General features: G+C 35.9%; 1 protein-coding gene across 8 annotated transcripts; it reads left to right on the forward strand.

The window, feature by feature from the left end:
• Positions 1–4,245: 4,245 nt before the first annotated feature.
• LOC120080233 (ATP-dependent DNA helicase Q-like 1) lies at positions 4,246–22,616 on the forward strand. Of its 8 annotated transcripts, XR_005482448.1 has the most exons (11): positions 4,246–4,452; positions 4,996–5,390; positions 5,649–5,909; positions 6,456–6,619; positions 6,881–6,974; positions 7,060–7,103; positions 13,612–13,726; positions 13,806–14,159; positions 17,201–17,300; positions 17,446–17,605; positions 17,760–17,874. XR_005482448.1 is itself a non-coding variant. In XM_039034818.1 (10 exons), the coding sequence occupies exons 1-9, from the start codon at positions 4,338–4,340 to the stop codon at positions 17,258–17,260; spliced, it is 1,602 nt and encodes a 533-aa protein (XP_038890746.1). In that variant the 5' UTR covers positions 4,246–4,337; the 3' UTR covers positions 17,261–17,300; positions 17,446–17,721. The 8 variants fall into 8 exon arrangements, 5 of the variants coding, with proteins under 5 accessions (XP_038890746.1, XP_038890745.1, XP_038890743.1 ...); XM_039034818.1 differs by lacking the exon at positions 17,760–17,874 and having other exon boundaries at positions 17,446–17,721; XR_005482449.1 differs by lacking the exons at positions 17,201–17,300; positions 17,446–17,605; positions 17,760–17,874 and adding exons at positions 19,534–19,676; positions 19,753–19,879 and having other exon boundaries at positions 4,247–4,452.
• The last annotated feature ends 3,203 nt before the right edge of the window (positions 22,617–25,819 follow it).

Genomic DNA, 25,819 nt, shown 5'->3' on the forward strand with positions numbered 1-25,819 from the left:
ATAGGTTATTAGAAGCAGCTCGAGTACACAGATACATATAGTATTCCATCTCATTACTTTATTTCCCTCTACGAGTGAAAAAGAAAAGTAATAAACTTGCAATCTTGAGGGTGGATGCGTGTCGAAACTTCAACCTTCGACCAACTTAGGCGAGATTTCCCTTGTTGAGGGTTGAAGTTTCGGCCTATGTATTGTTTCCAAGTTTTTCTTTGTTCATCGAGTTCTCAACGTTCGACCTCTAGCCTCGAACTCCCAATATTAATATTAAAGGTCTTATAATAAAGGGTAAATAAATAAAATGATAATGCTTTTAAACAGACAATTCCAGAAGCCCATGCTCTAGTAGTAGGGATGGCAATGAGGGCGAGATGGAGATGCACTCCCGTCCTCGTCTCTATTGGAATTTTTATCCCCGTCCTTGCCCCATTCCCCATTTTAGAGAGTCGGGGTCGAGAATCCTCTGGGAAAAAAATTATCGTTTATTATTATTTATTATTTAAAATTAACTAAATTTAATATTTATATTGAAATTGTAAATTTTATATAAGAAATTAGTATTATTGTAACATATAGTTGTTTAATGTGTTTTTTAAATTATAAATTTAAATAAAAAATTATTATATTAGATTTTTAAAATAAAAAAAAAAAAAAAACTGAAACATACTGTTTCGGTAATATTATTATGATTATTATTATTATGATGATGATGATTATTATTATTATTATTATTATTATTATTATTATTATTATTATATATAAAGAATTTAGAAAATTTGGGGCGGGGACGGGGATCGAGTTCAGGGCAGGATCCCTCCCCATCCCCGACTGAAGACTTGATTTAAATCCCCCGTTTGACCCCGTTTTCGGTCAAACTAGGGATTCCTCACCCTGATCGGGTCGGAGACCCGCGAGGACCCGACCCCGCGGGAAATTTTGCCATCCCTATCTAGTAGGGCATTCAAAACTCTTGAGATGCCTTTTGTAAGGGCATCTTATGATTTATAGGAATATCCAGATAATAAAGCATCTTATACTGCATAATTCAAATGTTCGCAGAACAAACAATTCTTTACCGTCAATACTTAGTAAAAAAGGGTGTTAAAAGCGTACATTATGAAATTTATAAACCAATTTGAAACAAAATTCAAATTTAATAGTGAAGTTGCAAGTAGGCATGTACATGGATCGGGTTGAGGTTTTTTTTAGACCAACCCGAAAATTCAGATTGGTTGGGTTGGCAACCTAAATGATCCAAATAAAGCCTCTGTTGGATTGGGTTATCGGATTATAACATATTTGTTATTTTTAATTAAAAATATGTAAAATTATATACAATACATGACTAATAACTAAAATGTCGTAAAATTCAAATGCTAACTACTAAATATATAAGATATTTATTGCAGTCTTTAAACGAAAATAAATATCATGAAAATTTTAAAAGAAAAATATTAAAAATTCACAAATTAATCAATACAAAGTAATCAATCTTTAAACAATGATATATATACAATTCAAGTTGGATTGGGCCAACTTAATTTTTTTGGGATTTCTACATAAAATGCCTAAAGAATGACACATATTACATTAATGTATTAAACATTTCATTTTTTACAAATAAGACATATTGGCCTCCTTATTTTTACTAATATCAATGACTATTGACAATTTAGCCCCTATATATATATATTTATATCTCCTCCATGCATACTCTCTCCCCCCGTGCACACTCTCTCTCTTTCCATGCATATTCTCTCTCCGCGTGCATATATTCTATCTCCCCAATAATATATTTCATATATTCTCTCTCCCACAATTCACACTCATTTCTTCCTCCTCTCTCTTTTTTCCTTTCATCTCCCTATTTTTCTCCTTCCGGCAGTGTGAGTTGCAGGCGGTAAACGACGACGTGGGAAGAAAGAATCTCCGGCACGAGCACGAGTAGACGGCAACGTGGTTACAGGCGGACGACGTGAGACAACATGGTGCAAGGCGAAGTTTCCGACACTGAGCGCGAGCAAACCCAATGCAAACTCGGGCATATCCAGTCGACGGAGCTAGGCAAGAAGATCTGGTCGATGGTGGGGGTTTAATATAAATAATGATGATATATATAATTTTTATTTGTATATAAATAATGATGCTCTTTATATTTAAATCTCTTATTTTGTGATATATGTGCTTATATATATGTTCTATGTTGAACATCAAGTTCATCTATGATTTATATACTGTGGTAAATATATTTTTGTTGATTTTTGACTATTTTGAATATATGATATGTGATATATACGTGTTTGTATATATGTTCTAAAATTTATGTTATAAGACATATTTAAAAAAGACCATGAATATTTGAGTAGATATCATATGTTTTAAGGTACATTTAAAAATAACCATGAATATTTGAGTATATATCAAATATATTTTTAGGGTGTTTCAAAATAAACAACATAATATAATACATTTACAAGTGAATAAATAATTGAACATTTCACATAATAACCAAAATCAACATGAAAAACAAATTGAAAAATAAAATCATATTAAATGTTATCTTCTCTCTCCAAGTGAAAAAAATATATATATATCAAATGCATTTTATCTCTATAATCGAAAAGGGAAAAAATCATAATAAATGTACCATAATAAATGCATTATATGGTGATTTATGTCAAACATTAATTTGTATACTGTGATATATTTCATATATTTGTTAGAATATTTTCAAATACTCAACAAAATGTTTGAGATATATTTTAAATAATCATGAATGGGCAAAAAAAAAAAGTGTGAAACCAACGAAAATAGAAAAAAAAATCATTAAATGCACTTTCTATCTTCAATTAAATTAAATAAAAGAAAAAATCTCAATGAATAAATGCATTTTTTTCTTTCTAGTTCGAAATATGAAAAAAAAAATACCATACTAAATGAAATTTCTTTCTTTATAATAAATGTTCGGAGTGAGGTTGAGAGGTTTTGGTGCTTGAGGGCTATCTTGCGTTGTAGAGATAGATTCAAGCATTTGGTTCGTTTGATGGTCGACGACGGACGATCTTGTTTTGTTTGGTAGGATCCTTGGTTGTTGGGGTGCAATTTTAGATTCATATGGGTCTACAGTGGTTTATGATGCAGGGAGTAGTCTGGAGGCACGGTTGTTAGAGTTCTTAAATGGTGAAGGAGGTTGGAGGTGGCCTACAGTGACTTGGGAGTTGCGTGAGATATCGGGTCTTATTCAGACAGTGGGGCCTAGGTTGAGGGAGGATTATTGGGTTTGGGAGTCGAGTGCTAGTGGTTGGTTTTTCTATCGGTAGTGTATGGGAGAGTTTGCGTCCTCACCGTCCTAGGGTGTCTTGGGCTAGTATTTTGTGGGTGAGGGTAGTATTCCGCGCCACTCCTTATGTGCGTGGTTAGCTGTGAGAGACAGGGTGGGTATACAGGATTGGTTGAGGAGCGGGGTGTGTTGCCAGAGGGGTTCTTATGGGTGAGGGAGGTATAGAGTCTCGGGATCATTTATTATTTCGAGTGTGGGTTTGAGAGAGAGGTGTGGTTGGTGTGTTACGTTAGTTGGGTTCGTCGCATCGGGTAGCGAGTTTGGGATGTCAAGTTAATTGGTTTGTGCCAAGTGGGGTCGGGTAAAGGGGTGCGTAGTAAGTTGTTCCGTGTATTATGGTGTGCTTCCATCTCTTACATCTGGCAGGAGCGTAATCAACGGCTGCATGGAGGTCGACCGAGGTTAGTGTATGTTTTGTTTCACCTTATAGTCTCTACGGTTCGTTATCAAGCTGCTTCTTGACGGGTTGATCTTCTTGGTCTTATCTAGCGTGTTTACGGCTGTTTTTATTCTTTTTGTACTTGCTGTTGATCTCTATTTTGCCGTTGTCCCTAGTTGTGGAGTTTTGGTTTATCTTCTTTAGCTTTCTCCCTGGTGTTTTTGGGGTTGTTATTTTTACATTTGTGTTTTGTTATGTTCTGATTTTACCTTGTTAGTTTTGTTTGCGTATTGTTGCTCTGCTTGTGCTTTGTTGTCTTGATTCTGGGCTGTGGGATCCTCATTGTTATTATATAATAATATCATCAATTCTAGAAAAAAATATTTATCCAATCCAACCTTTATATTTTGGATTGGATAATTCGGGTTATGAGATAAATTGTAAATGCAATATTTGAAACAAAAACTCAAAAGTTAACTACTAAACTATAATATCTCGAAATTTAGGTACGATTCTTCTAGGTTCAAAATTCAAAGGATTTTTTTTCCCAAAAGGGAAAAAAAACACGCTTTAAACACAATTTTGCGCGGGAGGAACGAAGCTTCCACAGAACTCAGAAAAATGGGCGGTCACGACTTGGAATTGGAGAGAGTTCGGTTGCTAAGCTTGGCCGCTGAACTCGGTTTCGACGAAGAATCGGCGAAAGCCTGCTTGGACCGCATAATCAATCTTTATGGTACTTTCTTTCATCTTCACACATTTCCGAACCCTAAATTTGCACTTCAGTTTCATCTGTATAACTATTTCGTTACTGGAATGAGGACAATGGAACATCGTTTAATCCATATTTCATGATTTTTAGACGTGCACTGTAGAAATCTGGATTTGGAAATGTCATAAACATAGTTTAATAGTTATGGATTGACTAGAGGAACTGTAATTGTTCGTATTCGTTCAGTTTTTTTTTTCTTTCCCGAATTTGTCCGGAATTGGTGGATAGTTTGAGTGAGAATATGGTTACATCGACATGGCATTCAGTGTAAATCATTAACCATTGTTCTGTTGATGGATCATATAAACCGTTCTAAAACAATTGAATTGGTTTTAAAATTTGCTTACATGGTATACGTTGAAAGGTAATCTGACGGATTAACGGGCGGGATAATGTTATTAGATTTATTGACCAGTAAAGAGTACAAATAGCTCTTCTAATCGAGATATCAAAGTAAAATAGTTGGCATTGTTAATTATTTGTTTATGTATCCGCTTCTTTGTTCAGGTGATGATGGAAAGGAATTTGTCTCTGTTGAGCATTGTGGAGATGATTTTTTGGCGGCTCTTGCGGAGTCCGCTCAAGACAATGAGGAATGGGATGATTTACAGGCAATGGAGTCGGAAGCTTGTGGCACTTTAGATATTATCCTGGATGAAAATGTCCAGGAAAAAGATGGAGTTCAGGATGCTCACAACAGAGAATGCCCAATCAATATCATAGAGGATTCATCTGAAGCTGAGGAAAAACCAAATTTGGTTAATATTGATTCTTCCAGTGAAAGTGATGATGATGTAGACTTCAACGCTTCAAATAAGAGAAATCTCGATTCTACCATCTCTTATTGTTCCGATCAGGCTATTTCTATACTCACTTCAAGTAAATATTCTTCAAGATCAAGGGTAAGCCTCTTTGATGGCTATATTGATGACTAATTTTCGTTATATTTTCATGAAATTTTTTAGCATTTTAAATATGAAAGCAACTTTAATGGCCACAATTATTTACTCCATGCATTGAAGTAAGTAAATGCATGACCTAAACACGATATTTTTATTTATTTTATTTTAAATTGAGGAATCATTTTAACTTGTTTGGTCTTTGGTGATAGTGAAACTTTTAGCTTATTTGAAATACTTATTTAATAAGTTATGTTGAAGGATTGCAAAAGCAGCACCACTCGGGGTTCAGTTTCTTCAAGTCCAGGCGAAAGACAGCCCTCTAGAACATCAGGGGCAGGACACAAGACTCTTACTTATGAAGAGTTACAAACTTTGGATGATTTTGAATTGGCAAATGTTGTTATTTTTGGAAACAAAGCATTCCGACCTCTGCAACATGAGGCTTGTAAAGCAGCTGCATCAAAGCAAGATTGTTTTATACTTATGCCAACTGGAGGAGGCAAAAGCTTATGTTACCAGGTCATCATTTTTCTCTTACTTTCCTACACAATTTGAAGACAAGCATAGAGATTGATGGTTAATCAAATGTGTGAATTACATTTCAGCTGAGGCATTTATTGCCAGTCATATCGAATACTCTTCATCATCATATCTTTATTTAAGTTTATAGTTCATTCACTTTCTCTTTTTATTTATATGAAAGTGTGCTAGAGTTTAAGTAGTCAGGATTTATTTGTTCCCGATGACTTTTATCTATCTTATTTCTTGAAAATCCTTTCATGTTACCAAGTTTGGCTGCCATGATCCTAAAAGCCTCTGACTGCTACTTTGTTCTCAATTATCCAATACATCAATGCCTGTGGTGTGGAATGTTGTAGACTAGTGTCATCCACCTTGTGTGCATTATCCAGAGTCATTTTTTGCTTTGTAAATATATTCTTATATATATTTTGTTTGTTATGAGTTTTGAATACTGAAGAGGAATTTTGAACATTTTTTTGGTTGATCATATGCATGGCTTTTTAAACTCGCTTCATATTTTTACATCTACTTCACTATGTACAGCTGCCTGCAACAGTTCAACCAGGTGTTACCGTTGTCATATCTCCCCTCCTCTCCTTAATTCAAGATCAGATAATCACATTAAACCTCAAGTTTGGAATTCCATCAACGTTTTTAAATTCTCAACAAACTTCTTCTCAAGCAGCTGTTGTCCTACAAGAATTGAGGCAAGGTTTACTTCTTTCTCTAGGCGTGATATTTGTTGATGTCTTAAGTTTAGTGATCTTATGTCCATATTTCTATAATGTATATGATGTATAGTATTCAGAAAGCCATTTCTTATCTCTGGGAGAATGATATGAATACTACTCTACTGGGATACCCATTTTAATGTTTTCAGCTTTAAGCAATTATACGTGGAAAGTTTCAGAACTTTTTGATACTCCTTGAGCATATTTTGATGTTGCGTTTTCTTCTCTCATTTGTAGGAAAGATAAACCTTCATGCAAGCTCTTGTATGTGACTCCTGAGAGAATAGCGACTCAGTCATTTTTGGAGACTCTTAGATTCATGCATATGAAGGTGACCTGTTAGAACTTGCTAAATTAATGCAGAATTAAAAAAATTTTCTATTACAAATAATGTTAAGTTTAAAATGTAATGACAGAAACAACTTGCGGGTTTTGTTGTTGATGAAGCACACTGTGTAAGGTATGACATGTTCTTTGTTTAATTTGTTAACTTTTTGAGGAATTAGATAGCTTATAAGTCTTGGGATATAGATGACACCCTAATTTAAGCAATAGTCAGTCCATCCCTTTTTTTTTTTTTTTTAATTTAAAAAATTATTATTGGTCTTTTTAATATGGAACACAAGACAAACTGTCAAAATATATTAAATCAAAAGAGGAGAATACAGCCTAAAGGCCTTAGGGATGGGGGGTCCCTGAGCCTAAACCAAAGGTTTGAGGAAGAAAGACTGTCAATCTCAATTAATGAGATAACATTATGTATTACAAAAAGAATTGGGTAAAGCACAGTGCATGTAGAGGCTGTTAACTATACATTTAAAAAAAAGAAAAAAAAAGAAAGTTATTTTAAGAGGACTTATCTTTAGAACAATCGAGTATTCCTTTCTTTCCAGATCGACCAAAGAGGGCTCTACTCGTGTTGCACTTCAAAATTCTAGCTTTCTCCTTAAACCACCAACCGGACGAAATTCAAAAAAGCAAGCATTACCATCTTTAGGAGGGTACCGGACCATATTGAAGAGATTCAAGATAGAAATCCAACCCACATAGGCGAAATGGCAATGGAGGAAAAGGTGGTTACTGTTTTCAGAACTTCAATTGCAAAGGAGAGAAAAGTTGAGAGAGATGGCTAAGTTTGGTGTCTTCTTCGCATTCTCTCTATAGTGTTGAGACTACTACTGTGAGCTAGGGACAATAAGAAGAATGCGACTTTCTTGGGGCTGTTTCCTTCCCAGAGCTGCACTCCATCCAGTTTTGAAGAAGCACTAGTATCAAAAAGAAAAAAAAAGAAAAGAAAAAAAGAAAGCAGTTCGAATAACTGAACCAACGAACATATGAACATCAATCAAATTGGTTATTGGTTATTCCATTTTTAAGACTTGAAAAATAGTATTTTACCCTAGGGATATTTTAGTAATTTATATACCCCAGGGCTTCCCATTGTCTATATATTTAGTCCGTTCACTTGTACTTTGTGTATCAATCAATAATAAAAAATCAGTCTCTATTGTGGTTTTTTCTCCCTGGTTTAGGGTTTTTCATGTAAACTTTGAGTTCTTTTCCTTCTCTCTTTTTCATCATGGTATCAGAGTATGGTGACGAAACCCTAGCCGTCATCGATGAGAATAGACCAGAGTCTCCATCAACAACCTCCATTGGAATTGGTGGAGCCGTAAATGCCGATATCACCGCGGCCATACGAGAAGCCGTCGAACATTATCTCCAAGCCGCACTGCCCCAAATTCTTCAATCAGTGCCAGATCTCAACCCTAGCCGACCCAGCACCAGTCGAACCAACCCAGCAGGCTGCGGTGTTCCAGAGGCAACTAGCGGCGGTCCTGGTGCAGCAGTCGGCGGCGAATCCAGCGCAACAGCAGACCTAATTCGTAGCGCCTCAGTCGGTCGAGTCGTCCTACGTGCAAATGGTGCAGCCCCTGAATTCGGCTGATCATTGCGTGTTGGTCTCCTTCCCGAATGCGCAGACAGCCGATTCTGCACAGCAAACAGCTCAACAATCCACGCGCGGTTATGAGTTCTTCTCCTCCGATGGTGCAACCGACCGATTCGACCTTCAATCCAGCAGCCGGCTTCAGTTCCCTAAATCTGGACCGAAGGTCCACGGGCGATCGAGGTATTTCAGCTGCTACAATGGCTCATGGCCCGAATGATCTCCAACGACGTTTTGCCCATCTCCAATAGCAGATTACAGATTTCGGAATGATTCTTGGGACGAATTCTCAACCAGTCCAACCAGAATTCTCTGCCAACATACCAATATATTTTGAGAACCCGGTAAATTCTTTCCCTATTTTACCCACTACAAATATTCTGTCTGGATCCATAGGAAATTCTCCAGGATTTATTACTAGAGAAAAGCTGAATGGCCAGAACTATTTTTCTTGATCTCAATCCATCAGAATGGCCTTGGGAGGACGTCATAAATTTGGGTACTTGACTGGAGAGATACCTAAGCCTGTACCAGGAGACCCTTAGGAACGTATTTGGAAATGGGAAGACTCGCTGTTGAGATATGTTCTGATTAATAGTATGGAATCCCAAATTGGTAGACTGTTACTCTATGTTGCAACAGCCAAAGATATTTGGGATGCTGTGCAACAATTTTATTCAAAAAGGCAGAATGCGTCCTGACTCTATACGTTACGGAAACAGGCCCACGAATGCAAGCAGGGAACTATGGGCGTAACGTCCTATTTCAATAAAATGTCTCTTTTGTGGCAAGAGATGGATCTATGTAGGGGAATAGTTTGGAAGTGTGCTCATGATGGAGCTCATTATGCAAAAATTGAGGAAGTTGATCGTGTCTATGACTTGGGCTAAATTATCGATGCCATTTGGAATCAGATTTTGGGGCAATGTCCTATACCTTCTGTCATGGAAGTTTGCTCAGAAATACGTCTGGAGGAAGACATGTCAAGTGCAATGAATAATCTAGTAATTATCTCTACTGATGTTGTTGCCTTTGCCACTAAGCCCTCCAGGTCTGACGGCGATAAGAAGTCCACTCTTGTCTATGAGCACTGTAAAAAGCCGTGGAATACAAAAGACTAGTGTTGGAAGCTACATGGACGACCTTCGAATAGTAAATGTCGCCAATCACATGACAAATCAAACCCTGGTCGTGTCCTTGTGAGTGACTCAGCGAATGAGAATCCTCAGCACCAATCCCCAGCAGACAGTAAGACCAACCTGAGTACAGTTGGGGTCAGTGCCATCGTATAGTCAGGTATGATTCAGTCTTTTGGCCTTATTAGTATTAATGGTTAAAAACCCTGGATTATTGACTCAGGGGCTACATATCATCTTACTGGCTCAAATTTCTTTCATACTGTCCGAGTGCTGGTAATGAACGGATTAGAATCGCAGATAGGTCATTTGCCCCTATTGCAGGGAAAGAACATTTGTCTTCGTTTGAGGGTTTGGTACTGCGGGATGTACTGCATGTTCCTAAGATATCATATAATTTATTATCTATCAGAAAAATTACAAGAGATCTGAGTTGTCAGACAATTTTTTCATCTGACTCTATTTTATTTCAGGATCTGAGCTTGGGGATGACGATTGACACTGCCCGGCACGATATGAGGCTCTACTTCCTGACTGATGATGCTTCCTCTAGGAATGATTATAGGACTCGTCTCGTTTCTTTAAATATTTCTACTTCTGAGAATGACTTTTTGTTATGGCATTATTGCTTAGGACATCCAAACTTTCAATACATGAAATATTTGTTTCCACATTTATTTCGCAATATTAATATATCTTCTTTAAACTGTGATGTTTGTATTCGTGCCAAATAGAGTCGTGTCTCTTTTCACTCTCAGCCCTACAAACCATCCAGACCCTTCACCTTAGTTCATAGTGATGTCTGGGGTCCTTCATCAACCACTACCTCCACAGGGAAACGTTGGTTTGTCACCTTTATAGACGATCACACTCGGCTTACTTGGGTCTTTTTTCTCATTGATAAGTCTGAGGTGTCGTCTGTATTCCAGCAATTCTATGCTATTGTGGAAACCCAATTTAATGCAAAGATTGGTATTCTGAGAAGTGACAATGGGCGGGAATTCTTTAACACCTCTTTCCGGGACTTCGTCACCTCTAAAGGGATTATCCACCAAAGTTCGTGTGCGTACACTCCCCAGCAAAATGGGATAGCCGAGAGGAAAAATCGTCATTTGATGGAAGTCGCCCATTCCTTAATGCTATCCACATCACTCCTATCTTACCTATGGGGGGATGCTATTCTTATTGCCGCTCACTTAATCAACCGAATGCCCTTTCGAGTCCTCAACTTTCAAAATCCGTTAGATTGTTTTAAAGAGTCATATCCAACTACTCGTTTAATCTTAGATGTTCCGCTTCGGGTATTGGGTTGTGTTGCCTTTGTTCATTCTCATGATCCAGATCGTACGAAATTCACCCCCTTGCTAAAAAATGTGTCTTTGTTGGGTATCCCCTCCATTGGCGTGGGTATAAATGTTATCACCCGTCATCTCGCAAATATTTTGTTTCCATGGATGTCACCTTTCTTGAGGACCAACCATTCTTTCCCATTAGCCATCTTCAGGGGGAGAACTCTAGTGAAGAGACTAACTGGTCCACGTATGCAGTTCCCTTAGAGTCATCTCCAATTCCTGAACATGTCGGCCCTGTCCTCCCTACCAACCAAGTCCCATGGATAACATACTATAGGAAGAATCTCAGGAAGGAAACAGTGCACCTGTCGAATCTCTGGCTCCGACCCCTGAGTCAGACCCAGTATTAGGTACATGTATTCCTGAAATTAATGATATTGATACTTGTGCTGAGACTAATGGTTGCAGAGAGGAAAAAGGAGAAAAAGATGCTGACAGCTCCACTATGGCAAATGGAGAGACAACTGTGAATAGTGATCAAGAAACAGTTCCGGAAAATGAGAATGATACTAGAGATGATGATTTGAAGGGGACCTCTGAAGGTGTAACCCCTGAGGAGACTATCGATCACAGTGGGAAACTTGACAGTATGGAAGAGCATGATGCATCCCTCGATCTCCCGATAGCCTTGAGGAAAGGCACTCGATCATGTACGAAGTACCCTATGCACAGTCACATGACGTACAGTAACCTGTCACTCGAGTTTAGGGCCTTTACCACCAGTCTAGATACGGGGATGATACCGAGTAGCATATAGGCTGCAATGGAAACTCCTAAATGTAAGGTTGCCGTCATGGAGGAGACGAGGGCACTTGAGAAAAACGGAACGTGGGATCAGGTGACCCCACCCAAAGGGCACAAGACGGTTGGGTGCAAATGGGTCTTTACTATAAAGTATACTTCTAATGGAACGATTGACCGATACAAGGCCAGGTTGGTTGCCAAAGGCTTTACTCAAACCTTTGGTGTAGATTACTCTGAGACATTCTCTCCCGTAGCTAAGCTTAATACTATCCGGATATTACTGTCAGTTGCAGTAAACAAAGATAGGCCCCTTCATCAACTGGATTTAAAGAATACATTTTTCAATGGAGAACTTGAATAGGAAGTCTACATGAGTCCTCCCCTGGATTTGAAGATCAATTCAAACACCGGGTATGCCGATCGAGGAAGTCTCTATATGGGTTGAAACAGTCTTCGAGGGCCTGGTTTGACAAATTTACCACCTTTGTCAAAGGACAAGGATATACCCAAGGGCACTCAGATCACACACTGTTTACAAAGAAGTCAACTTCAGGGAAGGTTGCCAGTTCTTATGTGATTGTCACGATATTGTGCTTTCTGGTGATGATGATGATGAAATTATGAGACTTAAAGTAAAGATGGCCAAAGAATTCGAGATTAAAGACCTTGGGAAGTTAAGATATTTCCTCGGAATGGAAGTAGCTTGATCAAAGGATGAGATTTCAGTGTCCCAACGGAAATACACTATTGACCTACTAAAGGAAACGGGAATGACTGGGTGCAAACCTGTTGACACCCCAGTTGAATATAATTCAAAGCTTAGTAATATAGGTAACAGTGTTCCTGTCAACAAAGAAAGATATCAGCGGTTAGTTGGGAAATTGATCTACTTATCTCACACGAGACCCGATATTTTACGCTGTTAGTATTGTCAGTCAGTTTATGCAAGCTCCTTATGAGGAACACATGACAACAGTTGAACGCATCCTACGATATTTGAAGGGAACACCTGGTAAGGGTTTAATGTTCAAGAAGTCTGATAAACATTGCGTTGAAGTTTACACTGATTCTGACTGGGCAGGGTTTGTTGTTGATAGAAAGTCAACATCTGGGCATTGCACATAATCCAGTTCAGCATGACAGAACAAAACACGTTGAGATTGACATACATTTCATCAAGGAAAGACTAGACAATGGAAGTATATGCATTCCTTATGTTCCCTCAAATCAGCAAGTTGCAGATGTGCTCACAAAGGGGTTGCTCAGACAAAGCTTTGATTATTGTGTTAGCAAGTTGGACCTTATTAATATTTACGCCCCAACTTGAGGGGGAGTGTCGGAAAATAGCATTTTACCCCAGGGATATTTTAGTAATTTTATGTACCCTAGGGCTTCACATTGTTTATTTATTTGGCCTGTTCTCTTGTACTTTGTGTATCAATCAATAATAAAAAATCAGTCTCTATTGTGGTTTTTTTCTCCCTGGTTTAGGGGTTTCCATGTAAACTTTGAGTTCTTTTCCTTATCTCTTTTTCATCAAAGACTATCAGTAATCTGTTTACATGAGGAAGCATGACAATCTGTATAATAGGTTTTTGCTAATCGTACCTGTTTTGTGAAGTATTATAACAATTGGTGGAGGTTGTGTGAAAGTCGAGGAGACAACTGGCAGATAAATGGGAGAAAACTTCTTAAATGGGTTACCCAAATGTGGTGGGATAGGTAAATCGGATAAGTTTACCTTGAAAATCATGCCATTAACTGTTTTCTGTTTTTCCAATGATGCAGCCAGTGGGGACATGACTTTCGCCCAGATTATCGAAATCTGGGATGTCTTAAGCAAAATTTCCCTGATGTCCCAGTGATGGCACTGACTGCAACAGCAACACAGTCAGTTCGTGAGGTAACAAGGGTCCCATAGGCCTGGCATTTTTCTGTTTTGCATGAAATGGGTTTTTCTCATTTCAATCTATATGCTGCAGGATGTATTAAAAGCTTTAAGAATCCCGCATGCACTCATCCTTGAAAGAAGTTTTGACAGGCCTAACCTGAAGTACGAAGTAGTGTATAAGACAAAAGAGCCTCTGATGCAGCTTGGACAGCTCATAATGGATCGTTTCAAGAATCAATGTGGAATTGTATATTGTCTTTCAAAAAGTGAATGTGTGGAGGTATCAGAATTTCTAAATAAAAAATTTAAAATCAAGACAGCGTATTATCATGCTGGTTTAGCTGCTCGCCAAAGAGTTTTGGTACAGAAGAAATGGCATGTGGGGGATATCCAGATTGTTTGCGCTACAATTGCCTTTGGCATGGGGATAGACAAGCCAGATGTTGTAAGTGTTATAATATATATTTAAATTAATATGTACAGTCATCCTTTATCATAATTTTGTATATCCTAGATTATAATTTCTCATTCATCTATATATATATCTTTTTCTAATTAAATAACAAGAAATTCATTCTCCAAAAGTACAGAGTACATGGTATCAGAGGATTATTCGCTTAGGGTTTAGAATATTCGTTTGACGGCTTTGTTGTCACAAAGTTAGGGTATGAGTTTAGGTCATCAACTTCGAGTGGCCATTTGTTGACATCGCTCACCTCAGTAGAAGTGTCGTTGCCATCCGCCTTAGTCTTCCTTCGCCAGAAACAGCCGTGTGTGAGGTACACACGCCAGTAGGTCGGTTCTGCTCTGTCGCCATGTGGGAGCACGTGAAGTCGTATTCTCCACTTTCATCAGTTGGGTTCGTCTCGAGTTGTCTTTTCTGGTCCATCTGTGCCTCTGGTTCTATCAACATCTACTCGAGTGTGAGGCTGTCTGAAAAATTCCCTTTTGTTCCTAGAGTTTGTGACTATTTTGTTCTAATTTTGGGGCTGTTTTGCTCTTTGGTTTACCTTACTTCCGATTCTGATGGAATCGTGTGTTAGTTCTTAATGGATAAGATGAAGCATATGATTGTATGCAATTTAATTCCCTTAGCATCAAAGATAACAGAACATAAGTTAAATGGAGCTAATTACTATGATTGGCGTTGCACGATTCACTTTTATTTACTTAGGACGGATATGGATGATCATGTGACTGAGAATCCACCACAAGATGATAAGAAAAAGGGTGACTTCGTGATGACGCTCGACTTTATCTTCAGATTAAGAATTCCATTGAGAATGAGGTTGTTGGTTCGATAAATCATTATAATTCTGTTAAAAAACTCTTGAAATTCCATTAACACGTCTATTGAATGTTTGAAGTTTGTATGCAATTCTTTCGAGCCGAATAGAAAGCAGAATCTGTTACAAGCTACTTTATGAGGCTTAAGATGACAGTTGTCGAACTTGCCTTATTATTACCTTTTAGCCTAGATGTCAAAGTTAAACAAGCTCAGCAAGAAAGATGGTTGTTATGATATTTCTAAATGGACTTTTACCTGAATTTGGGATGGCTAAAACACATTCTTTCTAATTCCGAAATTCCATCATTAGAGGAGATCTTCAGTCGTGTTCTTTGTATTGAGAATTCTCAATCTGGTTTGTTTGTTTCTCAACCTAGTAGTGCTCTTATAAGCAAGAATAATAACTCTCGGGTTACTCCAGGGATGACCAACAATTTTCAGAAGCCTAGTTATGATAATGAAAAATAAGACTCTCAGGAGATTGTTTGTCACTATTGTCGTAAGCCAGGACATATGAAACGTGCTTGTCGAAAACTGTTGTACAAGGCTTAACGATCTCAACATGTTCAGATAGCATCCACCAGTGATATGGTCGACATCTTTGCTGCCGACTTTGTTAAATTTCAAGTATTTCAAGAATCCTTGCAGGCATCCTCTTCATCGAATCCTATTTCCACCATTGTTGAGAAAGGTAATTTGAAATGCCTTCTTACATCATCTACCCAATGGGTCCTAGACTTAAGTGCCACCACTTATATGATAGGTAATTCTAACTTATTTTCTATACCTTTGTCCCCTACCTCATCCCTATCTGTCACTTTGGCAGATGGATCCACCTCCTATGTTCTTGGATCCGACATTATTCCTCTCATCCCATCTCTTTCTTTGCCTCAATTGTCTTTTAATTTAATTTCTATTAGCCAGTTTACACACAACCTTAATTGTTGTGTCTCGTTTTTCCTTGGTTATTGCTTGTTTCAGGTTCATATGACGAAGAAGATTATTGGTAGAGGACATGAGTCGAGGGGCCTTTACATTTTGACCACTAGATACCAAAAGTTGTAGTCTACTCTGGAGTTACATCCTCGTTTGCAGTTCATTGTCGTCTAGGCCATCCCTTTTTGTCCATGTTGAAGAAACTTTATCCTGAATTTCGTTCTTTGTCGTCTTTAAATTGTGATTCATGCCAGTTTGCTAAATTTCATCGTCTTAGTTCTAGTCTTAGAGTCCATAAACGAGCCAATGCTCCATTTGAGTTAGTTCATTTTGATATTTGGGATCCTTGTCCAGTCGTGTCCCAAACAAGTTTTCATTACTTTGTTACTTTTGTTGACAATTATTTTCGTGTGAATTGGTTATATTTAATGAAAATCGTTATGCGTTATTGTCTCATTTTTGTGCTTTTTCATGCTGAAATTCGAAATCAATTTAATATCTCTATCAAAACCTTGCGCACTGATAATGCTGGTGAATATTTCTCTCATGTATTTAGATCTTACTCGTATGATCATGGCATCATTCATCAATCCTCTGGTATAGACACTCCATCTCGAAATGGAGTTGCTAAAAGAAAGAACAACCGCCTCTTTGAAATAGCCCGCATCTTATCCTTTCAAATGCATGTTCCACAACAATTTTGGGTTGAAGCCGTGTCAACCGCTTGCTTCCTGATTAATAGAATGCCTTCCTTTGTCCTCAATGGAGAGATTTCTCATCGTACTCTTTTTCCTACAAATTTTTTGTTTCCTATTGCCCCTAAGATCTTTGATTGTGTTTGTTTTGCTTGGGATATTCGTCCACATTGTACCACATTAGATCCAAAATCTTTTAAATGCATTTTCTTAGGTTATTCGCGTGTTCAAAAGGGTTATCGTTGTTATTGTCCTACTCTTTACAGGTATCTTGTCTCTCCTAATGCTGTCTCTTATACACATCTAGATGTGTATAAGAGACAGGTGGAGGGGGAGGGGGAGGGGGGTATTTCCCTCCATCCCTGCCTTCGTCCCCGCCAATTGAAGGCACGGGTTTCGAGGCGGGGATACCCTCCTCATCCTCGACCTGCCAACCCTATCATCAAGTAATTGTAAAAAAGAGGATGATCTTTCTATCTATGAGATTACATCTTACACATTATCTCTTACTCAACCTTCTTCTGTTGCTTTTCCTTCTCGCCCACTTGCCACTCGAGTTTACTCCAGGCGTCGTCCACAGCCACCTTCAGACACATGTCCTACAACGATGGCTTCTTCGACATCTGATTCGGATTGAGTGATGATCTACCTATTGCCCTTCGAAATGGTAAACGTACTTGTACTTACCTTATTTCTTCGTTTGTTCCGTATAACCGATTGTCTTTGCCTACCTATTCCTTTAGTACATCTCTTGATTCCATCTCTATTTCTCACTTTGTTCACGAAGCTTTATCTCATTTTGGGTGGCGCAGTGCAATGATTGAGAGACGACTACTTTAGATGATAATGATACTTGGGATTTAGTTTCGCATCCGGCAGGAAAAAAGGATATTGGATGTAAATGGGTGTTTGCTATAAAAGCCAATCCTTATGGAACAGTGGCTCGGTTAAAAGCTCGTCTTGTTGCCAAAGGTTATGCCCTATCTATGGGACTGATTATTCTAATACATTTTCTCCTGTTGCTAAATTAACTTCCATTCGACTATTTTTGTCCATGACTGCTACTCACAATTGGCCTTTGCATCAACTTGACATCAAGAATGCTTTTTTGCATGGTGATCTTCAGGAGGAAGTTTAAATGGAGCAACTACCTGGGTTTGTTGCTCATGGGGAGAGTGATAAGGTGTGTCACCTTCGAAAAGCTTTGTATGAACTGAAATAAAGTTCTCGTGCATGGTTTGGTAAGTTTTGTCAAGCACTTGAATGTTTTGGTATGAAGAAAAGTGCTTTTGATCATTCTGTACTTTATCAACGATTTGACAATGGTATTACTTTGCTTGTTGTGTATGTTGATGTTATTGTTATCACTGGAAATGATATATTAGGTATATCTTCTCTCAAGACTTTCCTTTAGGGTCAATTTCATACTAAAGATTTGGGACAATTGAAGTATTTCTTGCGTATTGAAGTAATGAGAAGCAAGAAAGATATTTATTTGTCACAACGGAAATATGTACTTGATTTGTTGTTTGAGATTAGAAAACTAGGAGTCAAACCATGCAATACTTCGATGATACCAAATTTGCAACTTGCTAGAGAAGGAGAATTATTTAAAGACCCTGAGAGATATAAAAGATCGGTTGAAAAGTTGAACTTTTTAATAGTGATACGACCAAATATTGCTTATTTTTTTAGTAGTGTGAGTTAGTTTATGTCCTTGCATACAGTGGATCATTGGGCTGTAGTAGAACAAATTCTATGTTATTTAAAAGCTGCACCTGGACGTGGAATCTTATATAAAGATCATGTTTATACAAGAGTTGAATGTTTTTCAGATGCTGATTGGGCTGGATCTCGAGAGGATAGGAGATTGACCTCTGGATATTGTGTCTTTGTAGGAGGAAACCTAGTGTCATGGAAAAGTAAGAAACAAAATGTAGTTTCTCGTTTGAGTATTGAGTCATAATATAGAGCTATGGCACAATCTGTGTGTGAAATAGTGTGGATGCACCAATTTTTATCTGAGATGGGTTTCAGTATTACCGCGTTAGCTAAATTATGGTATGATAATCAGGCTGCACTTCACACTGCATCTAATCTAGTGTTTCATGAATGAACTAAACATATTGAAGTGGATTGTCACTTTGTTCGCGAGAAAATACAAGAAGGGTTAATATCTACAAGATATGTGAAAATTGGAGAACAGTTGGGAGATATCTTTACCAAAGCTGTACATGGAGCAAGAATAAGCTATCTATACAATAAGCTAGGCATGATTGACATATTTGCTCCAACTTGAGGGGGTGTTATAATATATATTTAAATTAATATGTACAGTTGTCATTTACCATAATTTTGTATATCCTAGACTAAGGTTTCTCATTCACCTATATATATGTATCTTTTGTCTAATTAAATAATAAGAAATTCATTCTCCAAAGGTACAAAGTACAGTAAGTTCATTTATTAAAGTGATGTGCGTGCAATTGTTTGAGACTTCTGGTCACTGCCGAACTATAATTTTTGTTTCATGAGAAATGATATTTACTTTATAAATCCACTCGTAGTTATCTAGAGTTCTATGTCTGTGTGCCTGCCCTGTTTCAATCTCAAATGATAAGTTTAACGTGTTATCCATTTTTGTCATAATTTTGAAGTTTATTACTTATTTCAAGAGGAAATTTTTGTCTACTGTCATTTCGTTGATTTCCTTGGATTTTCTTCTTAGATGAAAAGTTCGAATATATTTCCATGAGCTGTATTTTGGTTTTGGTTTATAATATGAACACCAGTGCAAGAAAACTGAAGACTGCATTATTCACCTTCATAATCTCAATTTTAGAGTTTGGTTTTGCCATTTCATGAGTGAATGAATTACTATGTAATCCCCATGAAAATAGGTACCGTGTCAATGCGCCTCTCTCTAGCTCTCCCAAAGTAGTGGATTATGTACCACAGCTTCCTTTCTCTCCTGAAAGTTAAGGAATTTGATCGCAATCATGTTTTAGTGTTAATCTCTTCTGAAAAAGTCGACTTGAGAGCGGTATAAATGGTAGCCTTGGAAACTTGGTTTGATTTCTTTTACATCATTAATTCCCATTTCACTTCTTTTTGTCCAGCGGTTTGTTATTCACAATACAATGTCAAAATCAATAGAAAGCTATTATCAAGAATCAGGAAGAGCTGGAAGGGATGGTTATCCTGCTTCATGTATTGTATTGTACCAAAAAAAGGATTTCAGCCGAGTCGTATGCATGTTACGCAATGGTCAAGGATTTAAAAGTGAAAGTTTTAAGATGTCAATGTCTCAAGGAAAGAAAATGCAACAGTTCTGTGAACTTAAGGTTAGTAACTCCATTACACATCCTTTATTCATCCCCGTGAAAATTCCTGCTTCATTAGTTTTGTTATATAAACACTTTAATTTGTTGAAGTAAACTCATCTTCCTGAATTTGTGGTGAAATTTCACAGGATGAATGTCGAAGACAAATGTTACTTCAGCATTTTGGGGAGTCGTTTGATCGAAAAACATGCAAATATGGCTCTAATCCATGTGACAACTGTCTTAAGAAGTCTTCCTGAGCATATGACATTAGCAGTTAAAGGCGACTTCAAACTGAATACAATCTCACCTTAATTCTTGCGACAACATTTCAGACCTATATTACTGTGTCAAGGTGCCATTAGTGCAGGCTAGAAAAGGCTTCCTTCTTGACTACAAACTTGCCTTTCCTCAATCCAGGTATTTATGCTAAATCCATTATTTTGATCACATTTGCTCTTTTACTGTAGCATGATGTTTTGTATTTGAGACATCAATTTTCCCCCCACTAAATCCTCCACTATTTAGAGTGGTCAAGGCTTATACTTGTTTATTGAGGTCCCTTGCGTTAGCACATCTCCATATGGTAGCTCCAAGTCTTTCTTCACAAATGTCGTCTAGTTGTGTGTGAAACTTAATAGACATGGTTCTTTTGCTCCATGGTCCTTTTTAGTAAAGCGAGCAGAGAGCTGATTCCCAATAATAATAATGGGTACATTATACATTTTATCGAAGGTTTTCTCATATTTTGTGTTTAGTTTTTTTAAAACGGAAACAAGACTTTTCAATGAAATGATGAAAGTACACTTGAAACATAATGAGAAGCAAAGCTAAAACTTAAGCTAGTAAGATAAATGCAGTTCAATTTAAGGAAATTTCTTGAATAAAATAATCTGCAAACAATTTGGAGAGAGAATGTTATGAAAAAACTTTTAACTTGAAAGTTGAGCAACTTCGTAATGATTAGACAAGGATAGAGGACTTATCTTGGGAAATACTTTGGTTCTCTAAAAAATAGGTCATTTGGGGAATATTAGACTTCAGTTCTAAAACATAGGTCTTTTCTTTTGGGATAATAATGTCGGATCCAATTAGAGAAATAATCTCTTGAAAATTGTTAACCGAATATATATGTATATATTTGTGATAAAATAAAATAAGAAACAATTTGGCCTATCGATGATTCATTTTTGTTTGAATATCCTTATTTTTTGAAAATTTTATTCCCCACAAATTTAAGAATGCCGATTAATTGAAAAATGGTCCATTGTTGGAAATTATATGAAAAGCGGCCTTTTGCTTATGTCAGTACCATGTGAATTTACCGATTCACCCTTGAAATCCACCCATACGCTTGTATGTTGAGAAGGCCACTCGATGCTCGATGCACGATACTTACTGACTTTTGTACCGTTAAGTACATATTCGTTGCTCGATGGAATAGACGTGGTGCTCGTTCCCCGATACTTATCAATTACATACTTGTTCCTCGATATTTGTCTGCGCCACGTTCCTTCTACTTTGTAATTAATGCTCTTGTACTAACATACACAAATAGGGAAAGTTGGGCACAATTTCCACAATTCTTTCAAATTATTTTAATTAGAAGTGAAGTAATTTTTCTATTAACAAAAAACAAACATGACACACCATTTGAAAATTACTCTCAAAATATTTAAATTCACTTATGTTCCCTCCAAAAAACCTATTATAGCACGCCTGCAATATTTGAAAAAAAATCAACAGTTAGGATAAGAAGACATTTGGATCATTGTTGACTATCAATTGCACGTCTTAAGTATGTAAATGTACACCTACAAGTTTTTTTTTTTTTTTTTTTTTTTTACCTTGTATGAGACGCCTGAATGTAACTAAGTGAACGGGTGTATATGAGGGTGTGAATGTGCATTTTGATCACTAGCGAGTGAGTAACTATTAGTGGTACGTCAGAGAGGAAAGAAAAAGGGCAAGGACTTGGTAAAAATCAAGTAGCTGTAGAGAGGATCGAGTAGCGGATATCGAGGAGTGAGGATTAAGTGACGAGGAGTGAGATTTTTTTACAGAAATTGTATTTTTTTCTAACTTGTATGATTTTTTTTTAAGGATTGACAAGAAGTATCTATTCATAAAATATGAGGGTAAATGGGACGACATGAAGCATGCTATAATGGATGTGTTTGAAGAGTATCCTACTTTCGAGAACATTGATGTATCCTTTGAGAAATCTAGTATGTAAACTTGCAAAATTTTAGTTGCTAGAGTTCCACATTATAATAATTGAAATATAAGTTGGATATTGATTCTACTCTAGTATGTTTAATGGACAACAATGATATCCAATTTCTCTTTTGGAGTATGATTATACTAGACCTCAAATATTTGCAAGTGTTGAGAAAATTCATCAAGAAATGACCTTCGATGACACGGAGAGAGAACACCAACCCAAATGTGGAGTGGAAGGTAATGATGCGGATATTTTTCTATCAGCAATTTCATTGGAAAACGACAATAATCCATGGAAAAGGTGTGTTGTCTAACACTCGAATGTGACTATAGAAGAGGTTGAAAATAGCATTGATGTTGAGGTATGTGTAGAGATGAGAATATAGTGAATGTGTCGCATCCCATTTTGGATTCGAAAAGAAATAATGCTTTACGCCGCGTCCCGTTGCTTTTTGTTTATTACGATAATGATAACTAAGTGTTCCTTCTTATTTTAAATCAAAATATGAATTGTCGTCTATATGCCTCATTAAGTTTTGCTAGCTAACACTCAATAGTCAAATTAGGTCAAATCATAACTAGCAAGTCAAATCAGTAAACGCCTCATCAATATATAAGTAACAACGATAAAGATATTAAAAAAAAATTGGAAGTTGCAAGTGTTCTTTTAAGAGAGTGTACATGAAAGGTTGGAAACTAAAATTATAATTTAGTCTGAAAGAAAATGAAATAAAAAAACAATTCTAAAATAATTGAATTTTACTCATTGAACCATGGGAAGTGGATGTATAATAATCATTTTAAAATTGAAGTGGGACCAAATAGCATGTTCATTTTGATGAGAAGCAAAGCCCATCATGGCTTTCCTGACTCTATTTGTTTGTCAAGAATCTATTATTTTTCAAGTCAAATTTGTATTGAGATTATTATTATTAGAAAGAAAATCTAGGATCTCAGATTCCATAATTAAATACAGTTAAAAATAATTTAACGATGTTTTGCATATTATAATTCTTCCAACCTCTTCTTCTTCTTTGTTAGTTTCATATTTGGAAGGAGGATTGAATATTTTTCCATCACTAATCCACGTATTAATTGGTTGGATTCTTTTGAATGTTCAAGAAGAATACGTTACTCAATAGTTAAAAAATTATTGGTTTAAATAATTTTGTAACTTCAATTTGGATTCATTTTTATTTTTTATTTTATCAGCTTTTATTTTATTTTAGTCAATGTACTTACAAAATGTCTTTTTTGATTCATGTATTTTTAAAAATGTACATTTTGATATCTATCTACAAAGTTTTAACACAAATCAGATACCTTTTAAACACAAATTATGACTATATTTTAAGAAATTATGTGAATCAAGTGTTTTGTTAAAAATGACATAAATTGATCAAAATGGTCACTTTTTAATAGTATATATGGATCAACATAGACTTCTTGAAAATACAATATTCCTAATCAACCAAAGCTGAACGGATATTTTATCCATCATTTACATTTATTTAGTAACACTCTTTATTTAGTAATAATCAAGTTTTTTATTTTTTGGGCATTAGTGTTTGACTTGGAACAAATGTTTATAGTTGCAAGAGCTCATGGTTACACATATTTCAAGAAGGTAATTGAGTAGCTAATTTTATGGCTTCTAGGAGTCCAAGCTTCTCTCTCATACTTGATGCTGGTCTCTTCTAAATTTCTTCAAGCCTTTTACTACATTTGTAGTATATTTAGTTTCTTTTAGGTCTTGATCATTTGTTTGGTATTTTATAACCTATTTTTATACCTCCTATCAATGATATTTTGGATGAGATAGTCCCAATCGCAAAGGTTATCTATCTAATTTCATAGTAGACTCGTGTGAATCTTTTATTTTTTTTGTTGAGTTTCGTGGCATACTTTTTTTAGGTTTGTTTTGGTAATTTGTTTGATATTATGTGATAAGATGCATATGTTAATTGATATGTATTACCAATGATTGAAGGGAGCAATCAACATTTTTTGTTTGAATCTATTGAAATTTCCAATTTTTATAATATCTTATATTTAGCTTCAACTTTGAATATGGAACATATTTGTAAAAGATAATAAGTTTATTTATGGACATTTCGTCTACGAGTTGAAAGTTCAAATTTTTGTTACTTAGAGTTGAAGTCCGAATTTGGAAGTTTGTATTTTTATTATTTTTTTTTTTTTTTAAAGAACCAAACTCAGACCCACAACCCTAATTTAAATGCTCTATAATTTTGATTCTTCCTCTTCCATTTTGAACAGTGAGAAACAATGAGATTAAGAAAAGGACAACTGAAAGGGGAAAATCTGTCACCAAATTAGATGGAATTATAGAGCATCTAATTTCACCAATTTAAATTATTTATGGCTTTTTGAATAATTTGGTTCATGGTTTCTCAACCATTCTCTTAAATAATTGTAGCAAGAAGGAAAAAAGGAAAAAAAAAAAAAATCTATTCTCAAATAATTGAAGCAAACAATAAATAAGTTAACTTCTTTTTTTAACCTAATTGAACTTGCAAGTTATTACTATAGAGATTTGTTTCTACTTTAAAAATAGTTCTATTCAATTATTCATTAGCCAAATGAGTTTTGAAGTACACATTTTTTTCCAACAAATAATGTTACTATTATTTAAGTTTTGAAACCTCAATGGCCATAAAATCTGTAGCTTGACTCTACTATTACAAGTTTGATTATTGTTGAATTCAAAGAAAAAAGAACAATCATAATTGAGCCTTTTCAACTTTAGTGGAGATTTTATTTGCAAAAAAAAAAAAAAAAAAAAAAAACTTTAGTGATGATTTTGCGCTATATATATATTTGCTCTAAATTAATTTATTTGAATTTTAATATTTTAAAGTTTACACGAGATTTAAGAAAAAGACCATGAATAATTTTATTGACGAATATTTTTTTTTTTAAGTTTTGAAATTTAAATATATGAAATAATACATGTTAATAGATGTTAGGGGTGTGCATCGTTCAATCAATATCCGTTACGGAGGAAAATCGGTATCGAAAATCAACCAAAAAAGTGCATGGAATTCGATTGACGGTCGGTCGTCAGTTTTGTCTTTATTTTATTTTATTTTTATTGTAAGTAAAGCCAAAGTGAACGAAAATGAAAAATGAATTGATGAAATGTTATTATTAGGTTAACATAATTTGCAACTTTTTTACCAATAATTTTTTTACGAAAAACTTTAAATCAATCATGTAGTGGACTTAGAATTTAGGCAACATAAAAAAAAAAAAAATCAATACTAAAGTAATAGGTTTGGGCTCGGGTTAATGGTAGTGGGCTTACTTTTATACTTATTTTTTAGAAAAAATAAAAAAAATAAAAAATATTTATATATCGGTCGGTAGGTCATTTTTCCAAAAGTTTTTATATGAAAACCGAAAACCGACCGAGTCCTAACCTCAGTCGACCGATCTTAACTCGACCGATTTCAATTTGTCGAATCAGTTTTTAGTGTATTTATGCCTATCCCTAATAGATACTACTAAATAAACTATTGGCTCTAGAAAATATATTAAATATACTAGTGGTGAATTAATCAATGATTAAAGTTGATATAGAAAAATATAAAAACATCACAAACGTTTGGATAGAAAA

This window comes from Benincasa hispida, chromosome 6 (assembly GCF_009727055.1).
Source record: "Benincasa hispida cultivar B227 chromosome 6, ASM972705v1, whole genome shotgun sequence".
Lineage (NCBI taxonomy): Eukaryota > Viridiplantae > Streptophyta > Magnoliopsida > Cucurbitales > Cucurbitaceae > Benincasa > Benincasa hispida.